This window comes from Asterias rubens, chromosome 3 (genome assembly GCF_902459465.1).
Source record: "Asterias rubens chromosome 3, eAstRub1.3, whole genome shotgun sequence".
Taxonomy (NCBI): Eukaryota; Metazoa; Echinodermata; class Asteroidea; order Forcipulatida; family Asteriidae; genus Asterias; species Asterias rubens.
The window spans coordinates 14970684-14983896 of record NC_047064.1 but is presented as its reverse complement, the minus strand read 5'-3'; the positions used below and the strand labels follow the sequence as shown (position 1 = coordinate 14983896).

General features: G+C 41.1%; 1 protein-coding gene across 1 annotated transcript in view; it reads right to left on the bottom strand.

The window, feature by feature from the left end:
• LOC117287954 (collagen alpha-1(I) chain-like) overlaps positions 1–13213 on the bottom strand; it is a 47364-nt gene that overhangs the window by 18773 nt on the left and 15378 nt on the right. Inside the window, exons 2-17 of the mRNA XM_033768615.1 lie at positions 7345–7358; positions 7021–7089; positions 6827–6877; positions 6632–6685; positions 6204–6281; positions 5691–5774; positions 4754–4798; positions 4574–4627; positions 3917–3970; positions 2932–3642; positions 2492–2545; positions 2124–2177; positions 1763–1816; positions 1095–1139; positions 585–638; positions 199–243 (exon numbers count right to left, since the gene is read on the bottom strand). Of these exons, the coding sequence (XP_033624506.1) occupies positions 199–243; positions 585–638; positions 1095–1139; positions 1763–1816; positions 2124–2177; positions 2492–2545; positions 2932–3642; positions 3917–3970; positions 4574–4627; positions 4754–4798; positions 5691–5774; positions 6204–6281; positions 6632–6685; positions 6827–6877; positions 7021–7089; positions 7345–7358 (1520 nt within the window). The remainder of the gene's footprint in view (positions 1–198; positions 244–584; positions 639–1094; positions 1140–1762; positions 1817–2123; positions 2178–2491; positions 2546–2931; positions 3643–3916; positions 3971–4573; positions 4628–4753; positions 4799–5690; positions 5775–6203; positions 6282–6631; positions 6686–6826; positions 6878–7020; positions 7090–7344; positions 7359–13213) is intronic.

Below are 13213 nucleotides of genomic sequence, written 5' to 3'. Positions count from 1 at the left end.
ACTTCTCAGTTCTGAAAAGAACTATCCTGCTTATTAACTATTACCCGGGTGGATGGTATAGAAAATAGGCTGGGACTACTACTTTAGCTTATAGGATCGTGATTAACTGTGTTACCGCGGAGTAATTTCTTAAATTTTCAAACAAGAGAGCATTTAATAAAAATGCTTGGCTTAGACAAGACTAGATTTTTGTTTTACCTGAGCTCCTTGGTTACCTGGGCGACCGTCATCACCAGATGGTCCCTGTTGATGAGAAAGAGAAAAATGGAGGTAATTATCACATTTAAGCAGAATGCACTCATCCAAGGCCTTCTTATTAATCATACAAATGGCATCTTTAGAAGTCAGGAATCAACTTCCTCGAGTAAAAGCCGAAGAAACACTGCAGCGATAAAGAAAACGATAACGATCATGACGCGAAGATGATGCATTCTTTTGGTTGAATTGCTCCACGCAGAATACCCCCCACGCTCATTCAACCAATCAAGGGCGTCTGTGTTAAGATTCTTGTTTTCGTTCTCATTATCGAGGCCTGTGTGACCGCGCCTTAACGGAGACACAGAGAGTGGAGGAGAAATACTTACAGCTGGTCCTGGCTTTCCATCACGTCCCTCTTTGCCTGGGGCTCCGGTCAATCCCTACAAAGTAAACAAAAAACAGACAAATTTGAAAATGATTTTCAATTTGAAGATAGCATTCTGTCAAAACAGGATTCTGTGAACTTCAACAGCATAGTTGTCTTCTGTCTTGGAAACATGAACGTGTGAAACTTTTCAGATTGAATATTATTTTGTCATTAAAGAATTTTTTTTAATAATAAAGTGATATACTAGTAAGTCGTTCAGACGAAACTTATACTTGTCAATAATTGTCCTACTTTCCTGAATTTGTTGTTGTCAATAAATTGTGATCAACAAGTTTCAAATGCAGAGTCAGACCACAAAATTGAATCCAATAGTGAGGCTGTGCACCAACTGATGACTTTTTCTTTGGATCCTGACAGTTACTGTTAGCCACAGCCAAAAGGATGTGCAATTTGGACATGGCTTGGTTCTTCAACAAATACTTTTCCAGAACTTTGATAAAAAACTTACACGTGATCCTGGTATTCCTGGCTCTCCTGCACGTCCTGGCTCTCCCTATTACAAGAAAGAACAAAGAATTTAACATGAATAAGATGGCAAAGTTCCCTCCATTTTGTTCTCTCCTCAGATGAGGCCATCACAGCATCCTCAAGATGTAAGCATCGAGACAAAAATCAAAGATATTATTAACTTCCACGATCGCAAATATCAAATGTCTCACAAGATCCCCAAAGTATTATTTTCATTTTTGAGGTATGTATTTACTGTCATCTTTGAAGCGAGATGCAATTATTATTATTGTTCTTTAGAGCACTTCATCCAAAAGCGTCTCAGAGGGTGCATTAGTTCAGCAGCCACTGCAAGAAATACTCGCGCAAAACCCTTCTTGAAAAGTGTAACTGGGTTCTTGTACGTGCATTACACAACACACGGGACCAACAGAACCAACAGCTTTATGTCCAATCCAAAGGATGAAGCATTAAGTGTTAGGTTAAGTGTTACAACCGGGACTCAAATCCACATCTTGCTGGAAACCCAGAGCTCTGAAAAAAGAAAACCCTCTCTGAAATCCCAGAGCTGGAGTCGGGTGCATAGAACACCCGGCAATGATACTCCATGAGTTATTATCTTTCTTACTCTTTACATTTTTCAAGACTTTTTGTTCATTCTGGACTTACCTCGGATCCCTTCTGTCCTTGCTCTCCTCTGGCTCCACGCTCTCCAGTGTTTCCCTAAACAATACAAAATAAAGAATTATTTTAGAATCTGCACCATTTACTTCATGATTTCAACACCGTTAACGTTTCTAAGTTGGGTTACTCAGCAAATCTTCTTCTTTTGGTTCTTGTAGTAGCTTTGTATTTACTATACTTTTCTCTTTCTATTAATTTTCCAGTTTGCGCCATGAGCATCTTGTGTGATGGATACCGGCGCATTATAAATATTCATATCATTTATTATTTATTACATATTTACAAGATCTTTAGGAATATAAAATTTAAACAATTTCAAATTACTCATGTTATAAACAAGACCTACCTTAGCTCCCTGTGGTCCAGCAGGTCCTGGGGCTCCAATTGGTCCGATTGATCCCTGGAAAAAATGAAGACAAGCAAATGTAAATTCCAGAACAGAAACAAAACCAAACAAACACATACACACACCTCATTGCTTCCCAGGTTTTATCTTAAACTTGGGATTGATCCCCGGCTACATAGCAGTTAAAGATTAAATGGTTTTTGAATGGTACCCCAAACAGACTGCCAACCTTGGGGCTAGATAGCTCAATTTGTACAGCGCCAGCAAGTTAGTCCGGGGATCACAGATTTAAGTCCAGCTCCAGTCATATACTCTTAGTTAAACCCTTAACTTGTTTAGACTTGGGTGATGGATTAAAAGTTACTTACACGCTCGCCAGGGGCACCAATTGGTCCAGTTGGTCCAGGGGATCCACGGGAACCCTGAGGAAAAGAAAAACAATCATTTAAAACTAACAATACTCTGATTTTACAAAGATTCAAAAATGATACTTTCAAAACTCAAATTTTACAAGGGTCCTACAAGGTAAATTGGATGCTCAAATTAATAAATCTTTTTGCTGGAAAGAACAATGATTGTGATAACTTAGACGCTAGTTTAAGAATGACAAGTTTGTGTGCAATTTCGAGGGCGGGAAACTACTGATCAAAATACAAGAATGTTTATAATTATTGGCCTTTCATGGCTTCCAAAGATGCACCAGAGGCTTGATAAGAATTTTCACAAATGAAGTTTAGCAATATACCTAACACTAAAGATAATCAAATTCAGGGGCAATACATGAAAAACAAATGTGATGAGTTCTTACTCTGGCTCCATCTTGTCCAGACTCTCCTGGGCTTCCTTGTGGTCCACTCTCACCGGTGGGTCCTGGTGGTCCATTCTCTCCACGCTCACCACTTGGTCCAGGTGCTCCTTGGTCTCCCTTAGCTCCAGATGCTCCAACTGCTCCTGGAAGTCCTGGGGCTCCAGTAGCTCCTTGGAATCCGGGTGCGCCCATGGGTCCTGGGGCACCAGTTGCTCCCTTGGATCCAACGCTGCCATCACGTCCTGCTGCACCGGGTGCTCCTGGGGCTCCTGAAGAACCATCTGATCCACGCTCACCACGTACACCCTGAAGACCCTGTGGTCCACGTCCTCCCTGGGAACCAGCATCTCCCTTTGCTCCTGATGGTCCTGGCATTCCTGGGGCACCGGATGGTCCTGGTGGGCCAGAAGGTCCTTGGGATCCTGGGGAACCATCAGAACCAGCTGGGCCAGCCTCTCCTTGGGCTCCATTACGTCCTCTCTCTCCCTGTGAACCTTGGGCTCCTGGAAGACCAGGGGCACCAGAGGGGCCAGTTGCACCATCAGATCCACGGTCTCCCTTGTTTCCTGTCTCTCCCTTCATTCCTGGAAGTCCTGGGAATCCAGCATGTCCCTTCATGCCACTTGATCCTGGTCTGCCTGGGGTACCTCTTGGTCCAGTGCTTCCTGGTGGTCCAGAGGGTCCTTGGGCTCCATCTTTGCCATCGTCACCCTATCAAATCCCCAAGTATACTTTATTAATAATCACTTATATGCGGTTTGTTCAGCCATAATGCTTTAGTTTTATGTTCCTCTTTAAGTACGGTTTTTTATATCTAACTCAAATAAATGAGCACATTTTTTAAGTCATCAAATAGTTCCTCTGTTCAATTTCCTCTGATCAAAATGCCTGCTGGTTTATGGAGTAGAGGGTCTTAATTCTTCCAGCATTATCATTTACAATAGGAAACGATTAAAACTTATTTCTATTTGAAACAAACACTTACATCATCACCACCACGTCCCTGAGGTCCTGGGGGTCCAGCGGGTCCAGATGGTCCCTAGAAAAGAAAAACAAAACAAAATCCCAATAAAAAAAACAGGTCTTTGATCCAAAGCTGATGCATCTAATTGTTAATTCACCATTAAAGTAAAGCTTCAATCGCTTTCATAAGCCTTTTTGAGGTATGGCAGACACAATGCTACAACACTGTAAAGTTGTGGTAAATTTGTGCATATTGACCATAGAAATAGAACATATGTTATTCAGTGAAGTGCCCATTTTAGGCGACGCGGCGTTTTCACGTAAACCTAATGACCACCAACATGGTGAGCGTGGCATCAGTCGCGGCGTGTTACATGCGCGTATCTTGTCCGCCATACCTCAAAAAGGCTTATTGACTTGTTGATAGAACTCACAGGAAAGATACTAGAACGGAGAAGAAATTTAATGGAAAAGATGCCAGACAGAAATGAGTTGAGAAGTCTTGTTCAATATGTCCAAGCAACAGAGGTTTTTATTTCCAAGAATTCCGTTCGGATCCAATTTGAAAACAAGTTTGGTTTTCTTAAGAGAGAAGATAGAGTCTTCCATCAAGTTGTATTTTATTTAAGATACACTAGAGACTTGCTCAAAATATAATCAACTTGGGGAGTCAACTTACAGAGGGTCCGGGCTCACCAGTAGGTCCAGCAGGTCCCATCAAACCTTGTGCTCCCTAGAATGCAAATTAAAAAAATCATGGTCAACAAATGTTTTCCCAAACACATATCATCAACACACAAAATGATAGTTATTGAATCGAGAATTAAAAACCTTATGATTTGTTTTAACATCAACTTACTCGGTTTCCTGCGCTACCTGGAAGACCACGTGGTCCTGGGGGTCCCTGTAAACAAAAACGTCAAAACAGCAATATATTAAAAAATGAATACAAACGAAGGGACTTGTTTGGTAATCACTTTTCATTAATGGCAATAAAATATTACTTGGTAAGAAGTATAGCAGCTTTCGATAGTATAAAGCATTTTGAGAATCATTTTACTTTGTAGTAATGTGGTAACAAGACATTAGTAGGAAGAATATCATGCGGGGATATTAACATGTTGGAAATTAACAGAAAGTATGCATCAACAGAAGTACAAAACTACAGGTTTACATACAATGTGAACCTCTTTCTTAAAGCCAGTGGACACTTTCGGTAAACAGTATTGTCCAAGGCCCACACTTCGTGTATCACAACTTACATATAAAATAACAAACCTGTGAAAATTTAGGCTCAATCGGTCATCGGAGTCGGGAGAAAATAACGGGAAAACCCACCCTTGTTTCTGCCTGTTTCGCTGTGTCATGACATGTGTTTACTATAAATCAGTAATTCTCGATGTCGAGAATTGATAATTGTTTTAATAAAAGTAAAGCATTTCATGGAATAATATTTCAAGAGAAGTCTTTTACCATTACCTTCTGTAAACCCTGTAAATAATTTGTAAATCTGTGAACTTTTTTTTTCTGTTCCGAAAGTGTATAATGGCTTTAAGCGATTTCTTTAGAAAACTTGAAGGCTCATGGCTTTAAGAACTTTGATAACAGGAACAAAAATCCTGAGAAATCACATGCCTGTAACTGTTTTCCTTCCAGAGAGGAGTTCCAGAGAGAAGAAAGTCTTAAATATGAACATTGCTTTTGCTTTTGCTAACAAAGGTATGTGGTTGGGGGAGGGGCAAGGAGAGCGAAAAAATGTTCCAAGAAGGAAGATTTTTGAAATAACCAGAACTTACTTGAACGGAGGCTTGTGGGTACTGGTAGGCTCCTGGGAGGACTCCCTTGTAAGATTGTTGTCCAATGTTGGCACTCTGGGCAATCTGTGATGGGGAGGGAAGGATTAAAAAAAAAAAAACAATTGAACATAAATTAAACTTTAAAATAAAAGGCATTATACAAAAAAGCATGCAGTCTTTTGTGTTGAAAACCATCATGTGTTTTTTATCGCCAAAAATAAAAACAAGCCAACAATTATTTTGTGTGTGTGAAAAATATGATGATTCATATAACATCATCAACTTTTCACTATACAGAATGCATCTTTATATAAACTTCATAAAGCAGATAAAATCAGAACAATCAAAGTAAAGGAAATGCAGCTTTCTCAGTTGAAACGGATTCAGTGCATGCACCATTTCTTTTCTGATGAGATATCGTTTTTGTATAACTTCAAGACAAAACTTAGAGAGCAGCAACAAAAATGGTTTAGTTTGCAACATTCACTACTGGATATGTATAATAGTACATACGGTTCCTGGGGGTCCTGGTGGTCCAGCGCGTCCAGGTTGACCGGGAAGTCCATTCAATCCACGAGATCCAGCATTTCCCTGAAAGGATGAAAAACATGATTTTTTTTTTAGATGAACAAGAAATATTTTTTACAAGGTTGAATTGATAGAGAGGTCGGCAATATGACAGTATACAAATATTGAATGCTTTCAGTGCTATGGTTAAAACAACGAGGTGATCCTAGGAGTGTTCTATAAATATACACCATTTGCTATTGATATAGTACACTAGTAGCTATCGGTATAATGTATTGGTTGCCAAGGGTATAGTAAACTGTTTGATTCAGATATGGCATGTCACACTCCTGCGGCTTTTCAGTAAAACTAAGACATATCATGTGGCGTGCTCTAAACCAATCAAAAGGTTTTTGTAATTTTTATATTCTCACCTTCTGTCCATAGGGTCCGGATGGTCCTGAATCACCAATCTCACCACGAGATCCCTATCATGGAGAAGGAGAAACACGGGGGGGGGAAACAAAGTTGATTACAAAACAAACACAATAATGATGTGAAAAATAAAGAAGCAGAACAAGAATGATTAAAAATACTTTAACAAAAAATGCAAACTCATAAATACTTACAGATGGTCCTGGGGGTCCTGGGTTTCCTGGTGGCCCAGCTCTTGGTACAAACTGTAAATGAAGGTGAGAAGAAAAGACACATTAACAAATTATTTTAAAAACATGGTTATCGTTTTACAAGTCTTTAACAACATTCTGGACACAGTTTATAAAAACGATTTACTCCAAAAATTATCTCCTTCTCAAATACTCACCCCGCTGCCACCGCCTCCGAAGGCCTCTCCAGGCTCTCCTTTTGGTCCTCGGTCACCCTTGGCGCCAAACTGCCACAACAAAACAAAAATCCCGATAAATAATAGGATTTGAAAGTAGTATCAAAAATTCATGATTTCGATAAGACCACGACTAAACAGAATGTACTAAACATCATTGTCAGAGTGTTAAAGAAATCAGTTTTAAAAGTCAACATTTTATAGAAGTGAAGAAATGCTTGTTTGCATAGAATATTGACAGTTATGGGGAAAACACTAAAATGTATCAGAGCTAAATCAATAAAAGAAGGGAAAGTGATTGCTTACAATTTTATTGGCAGCTGTTGGCAGAAGGATCCAGGCGATCAGGTAACAACACAAGAAGGAGAGAACAAAAAGAAAATAGAAAGAACTAGTTAATATTGGAGGGAAAACATATCCAAAAGGGTCAAACAGAATGCTAACCAAGACTCTGGCTTCGTAATTTTTGAGGGAATTGACACTTCTTTGGTAGAGTGGTGTTGTTGGCTGTGATGATATATTGCTCAACGAGGGTTAATGATTTGACATACAGATGATATGACCAACAAACAAATGACAAGAAAACAGAAAGCAGAAAAGTAAACCTCAGACAAACCTTGCAGTAACTCACACAACATGAAGAATCCTTTTGTATCTCACTTTAAACACCATGCACACAAAAAAAAACATAAAAATTCCACTGTACACTACACCACATTCTTTCATCCATTATCAGAGAAAAGAAGTAAATTTGAACAGTCAAGACCTTCCTTTTTGAAAGAAGAACAGTAAACAAAAAACAGTCGAAGGAAAAGTGTCAGATATATTCTGAGATTCTTCGAAAGTAGCTCTTTTCCACTAACTAACGTTTTTTGGCGCAGCTAACTTCTTTGCAGTTCGTGAGAGCCCCGTCTGAGGAACCCTCGAGTCTGAAATCAACAGAGGGTCTGTCCCCACGGTATAAATTAACACAAATGTACGTTTTCCCTTGGCAGTTGACAAGATTGCGATCCACCTCCGCCGCAAGATTGGTGAACATCAGCTGTGACCCGGCGCGAAGATTTCTACTCGCCAAGTTGGGGGTCAGAGACTGAGTTTGCAGGACGGTTTTGTCCTTAATGCCATCCCTGTCTTTAGCCGTGAACACTTCCAGCCTCCACAAGTCATTGCCTTCGACTTCTGCACCATTGTTACTCGATACAACAGAAACAGAGAAATCCATCTCATTCACGCCAGGGTCAAGCTCTTCACTTTGTGATGACAGCTCTAACCGAGTACCATCTACAATCACACCTGCAGGAAAAAAAAGGAAAAAACAATTTATTTATTTAAGTTTAACACTTTTTACAGAAGTTGTGAATTCAATATATTTATATGTTGATTAAGTTCACTCGATTGAGATCTAGTTTACATTTGATAATCCAACTAGGGGATAATGTCAACAGGCTTTGCTGTGTACAGACTTGTGAAATCAGCGGTAATTTTAGTGTATTTCAAATGAAAAATAATTGAACAATTTCAGTCAATTCTTCTTACCATCACACTTGATTCTAAAGCAGTCTGTCAGGACACGATTATCGGGTACCGGTACGAGCTCAAAATCTGGCGAGGGACTGTCATGTTTTCTTAGTGTCGCACAAATAAAGTTGATGTCATTACACACTAAGCCAGTCATATCAAAATTGGTGTCAACAAAACCGTAATTTATTACACCGCCTCCTGTGGCCGTCTTAGCCTCTTGATATCTATTGAAATTGTAGGAGTATTTAAGGGCATGTTTGACACCATCACCAACAGGGTTTTGACTTCCAAAGATTGACAAGTCCCATAGTCTCTCGCCAGACACAGAGCCACTGTCAGGGGTTGTGGTTGCTTCGAAAGTGAACATCACTCTATTGAAAGTGGATCCCTCCACCAAAGCTGGATTGGTTCCTACAATGTCTGCTCTAACTTGTGCAATTTCCACAGCTGCAAGATAAAAAGTAATACTATAATAATAACAGATACTGAAGAAAAGAAGTGGTTTATTTTCAATATCAATATCTTATAAATATGGAGGAAGTTAAACAAAAAATATTTTAACAGCAATTCACAAACTTACGTTTCTTGCATTCAACCTCCCTGCATTTGATTAGACTGTTCCCTCTGCCGCTCTCTACTTTTAAGCTGAAGTCCGGTTCAGCCTTGTAGCCTTTTGCGAATTCCACACAAAAGAACTGATACTCTAACCCGCAGCCGAGCCTAGAGAAATCAAATGATGTGGGAATGTTGTCCATTTCCAAGAAGGAGCCTGGGGTGAGAGAAGTAGAGGCTGTCTGCCGATCTAGGATCTGCCCTCGGTAGCCTAATCTGTCTCCAGTCCCATCGCCGTTTTTACTTCCGAAGGTGCCCACTCGCCAGAGGCGGCTCCCAGTGACTTGGGCACCACCTGGGAGGGAGTCCACTCGGACATCCAGATCAAAATCATTCCCTTGGTCGTTGAGAAGTTTTCCATTGTCAATGTTCCAATCAAGATTGCTTAACACCAGACCTGAGGAAAACAAAGAGAGAGGAATTTGCTAAAACTTGAAATCCGACACAAATTACCACAGATTAATTCCAACTTATGAAGAGTAGCTTCCTTCAGTTGTTCAATATATATGAACAATAGCCACTTATAATTGTTCAACGATTAAAACTGAGAAGTGTTCGGGACTAACCTGTGCATGCACGTCTTGGTACAGGAAAACAACTCTTCAACACTTCTTCACTTGGAATCGCCATCAACTGAAACGGTGGCACCGACATTGGGTCTTTACTAAGCACTGTACAGATGTGTCTCACATCAGAACACCTGACTCCTCTCATGTCCAAGTTGGTTCGGACGGTGCGGAAGTCCAGACTATCTCCTGCGTGCCGGAGAGGAATACTGCTCTGATAACCTGACAGGGCTTGGGATTGGAAGCCGTATCGGGGGCCATTACCTCCCGGCCGGCTGCTTCCATAGACAGCCAACCGCCAGAGATTGAGGCCTTCCACTCCGCCACCAAGAGGAGAGCTCGATGCCACCGAGGAGAACTCAATTTCATTTGTTGTACTCCCTTCTCGGAGTTCCATTACGCCCGGCTGGCTAACCAAACCAGTGAGATAAACACCTGTGCAAAAAAAAAGTAAAATCAGAATGTCAAGTCTTTAGTGAAACAAACTCTTTGCTTGTGACACCTTGGCTAACAACATATTAATATGGTGTGAAATGAATGAAGATTGAGAAAATGATTTCTGAATGAGTGTTGGTTTAATCCTACTAAAAAGAGATTTACACAAGGTGTTACCACAACTCTCACCTGAATGTCACTTTATTGTTTTGTTTTGTTTGGTTTTTCTTTCAAAGTGTCCCCAAGTATATCAACTCAAACCAAAAATGTCCAACAATTTAAAAAGGTTAACAAGAATAATATGTACTTGATTAACAACAAAATTAAAGTACCTCGACATGGTTGTGGCTTGCAGGAAACCAGCGTGTTCTCCCCCGTCGACACTCTATAAGCAAAATCAGGTTGAGCCGATTGCCCCTTGTCAAACTCCACACACAGATATTGATAGTCGGTGCACCCAATCTGACTTAGATCAAATCGAGTTGTTATATCTCTGAGCTGCAGGGGGTTCCCACCGCTGAGGCCGTTTGCCTGGTGGTAAGAGTTCAAAATCTGGTCGACATTTCCCAATCGTTGGCCCCCTCCATCCGCCTGTCTACTGCCAAAGAGGCCAAGTCGCCACAGCCCCAGGCCGTCAACGTCACGACTCTCCTCTGTGGTTGGGATGGCGACATTGAGGCTCAAAGTAGCTGGCTGTCCAGCCATGAAGTTGTTGGCTTCATGGCTCCATTCAATGCCCGTGGCAACCACCCCTGGTGTTAGGAAAAACAATGATGACATCATGGTTAATTGGACAATGATGTGGGAGCTTGTTGTGTGCAATGCATTAATGAGGTTGGCTGAAGTGCAGTGAACCCTTCAAACTTTCAGAAAGAATGAAGCAATATGAGCCACTTTATTATCTTGCAATAAATATTTTGTATACTCTATTCAAGTCCAAAAGAAGAAAAAAAAATTGTGCAAGATAAAAAGTAACAATTTTGTTGTCGTTTATCGTAAACAGCAGGATTCTTCTCAATAGTGTATAATTATTTAAACGTTTTATTAAAGATGGATGGAATTGAACAGCATACCTTCACATCTACTTGTGATGTCGACGCAATCAGTCAGTATACCATTATTTGGAACTCCATGCATTGTAAATTCCATTGAAGGGTCCGTGTTCTTCTCCAGAGTCACGCAAAGATACGGCGTCTTGGAACAAGTTAAGTCGGACATGTCAAGCGGCACGCTCATGTCATCCCAGATCAGAGAGCCAGCCGGCTTCAGCGGGTCATTCTGCTGGGTAGGGGATAAGATTTGCTCGGTGGCTGCGTACTTCCTGCCTCTACCGTCTTGGTTAGGGGAGAGGTAAGATTTGAGTTTCCAGAGGTTCTCTCCCATGACTGAGCTGCTGTCGAGACCAGCTAGAGCTACAGTGGAAAGGGAGACCTCATTGTCTCGATGATCCTCTAGGATTGGATTGGTGTCCATGAGATTTGCATTCAAGTTGATAAACTCAGCTCCTTTTGAGAGAGAGAAAGAAAGAGCAAACCCATAAAATATTACATTTAATACTTCTATTTCTAGTTTAATAATATCATGCTTATAAGAGGGTACATGTATGAAATTTGTCTTTTTTTTTGATAAAATAAATGAAGTAGAACTTACTTGCTTCACAAGGAGCTGGTTTGCAGGAAACTATCTTCTCCTCTGCATATTCACTTCTTTTATTTGCAACTGTGAAGCTGAAATCGGGCTCTGCATTGTCACCTTTTGCAAACTCTACACATACGTACTTGAAGTCAGTGCATCCCAGAGCACCAGCATCAAACTGTGTATTGATGTCAGCCAAGCCAAGATTTTTACCAGACTCGATCATTTGACTTGCTTTATCGTCGTTGAGGGTTTGATGAACGAAGTCGTGCCTCTCTCCGATCCCATCTGGACTCCGACTTCCGAAGAGACCAAGCCTCCATAAGCCGTCTCCGCTTAGTTCCCGCGTGCCATCAGCCATTGAGACACTGGCTTGAATAGAGAATGGAGTCTGTTCGCCAGGAACCACGTTGGTTGCTTCGTAGGACCAGTCAATACTGTTAGCCCTCACACCTTTACACTCCAAATGATTGCAAGCTTTTAAGATGCTTCCCTCAGGTACGGTTAGCAGATCAAACGTAGCACTCGGTGAGGGTCCTTTGCTGAGTTCAACACATAGATAGCCCATCTCATTGCACTGTACTGATGTCAAATCGTGTTTGTAATCGACGCTCCCAAAGTCTAGGATTGATCTTTGTCTGAGGATAAGATCTTGTTGTGGTTTTAATAGGATCTGAGTCTGTGGCGCCAGCTTGATATCTGATGTCGGATCAGGGGTGACATATGAATCAAGCTGCCACAATCCGGTACCAGCAACACCTTTTGAGTCTTGGGCAGGCGTGGCTCGGACAAGAAGTCTGAACAGGTTACCGGAACCTTCAACAACGTTGTTGTCGGACATTGTAGCAGAAAGCCCAGACAATATGACATCTGTAGGAGTGAATACAAAAAAAAAGAGTTACTGAAAGCTCAATTTGATAGGGGTAATTCATGGATTCTATCCAAAGATTTGATTTCAAACTGAATGGATTTTGTCTGTTCTTACCTGCGGCACATTCCACTTCAATGCATTCAGTTATAACGTCCCTTCCCCGAGAAATTTCAAACTTGAATTCTGGGGATGGATTCTCCCCCTGGGTGAACTCTGCACAAATGTGGGTGAATTCTGAGCATCCAAGTGAACCGATATCAAACTCAGTCTGCACACTCCGTAGAGACAACGGGTACCCGCTGGGTAGAGATGTTGAAGCTGCTCTTGCGTTCAGTATCTGCTCAGTGTAGTTGAGACGTGGGCCTGTGCCGTTATTGTTTCTACTCCCGTAAAGACCCAAGCGCCACAGATCAGAACCAGACAACTGCCGGCTATCGTTTGTGAAGATAATGGCGTCAATTGTCAACGGACTGGGTTGGTTGATCACAGTGTTTCTTTCAGTGTACTCCCAGCTCATTGCCTCGGCCAAAACACC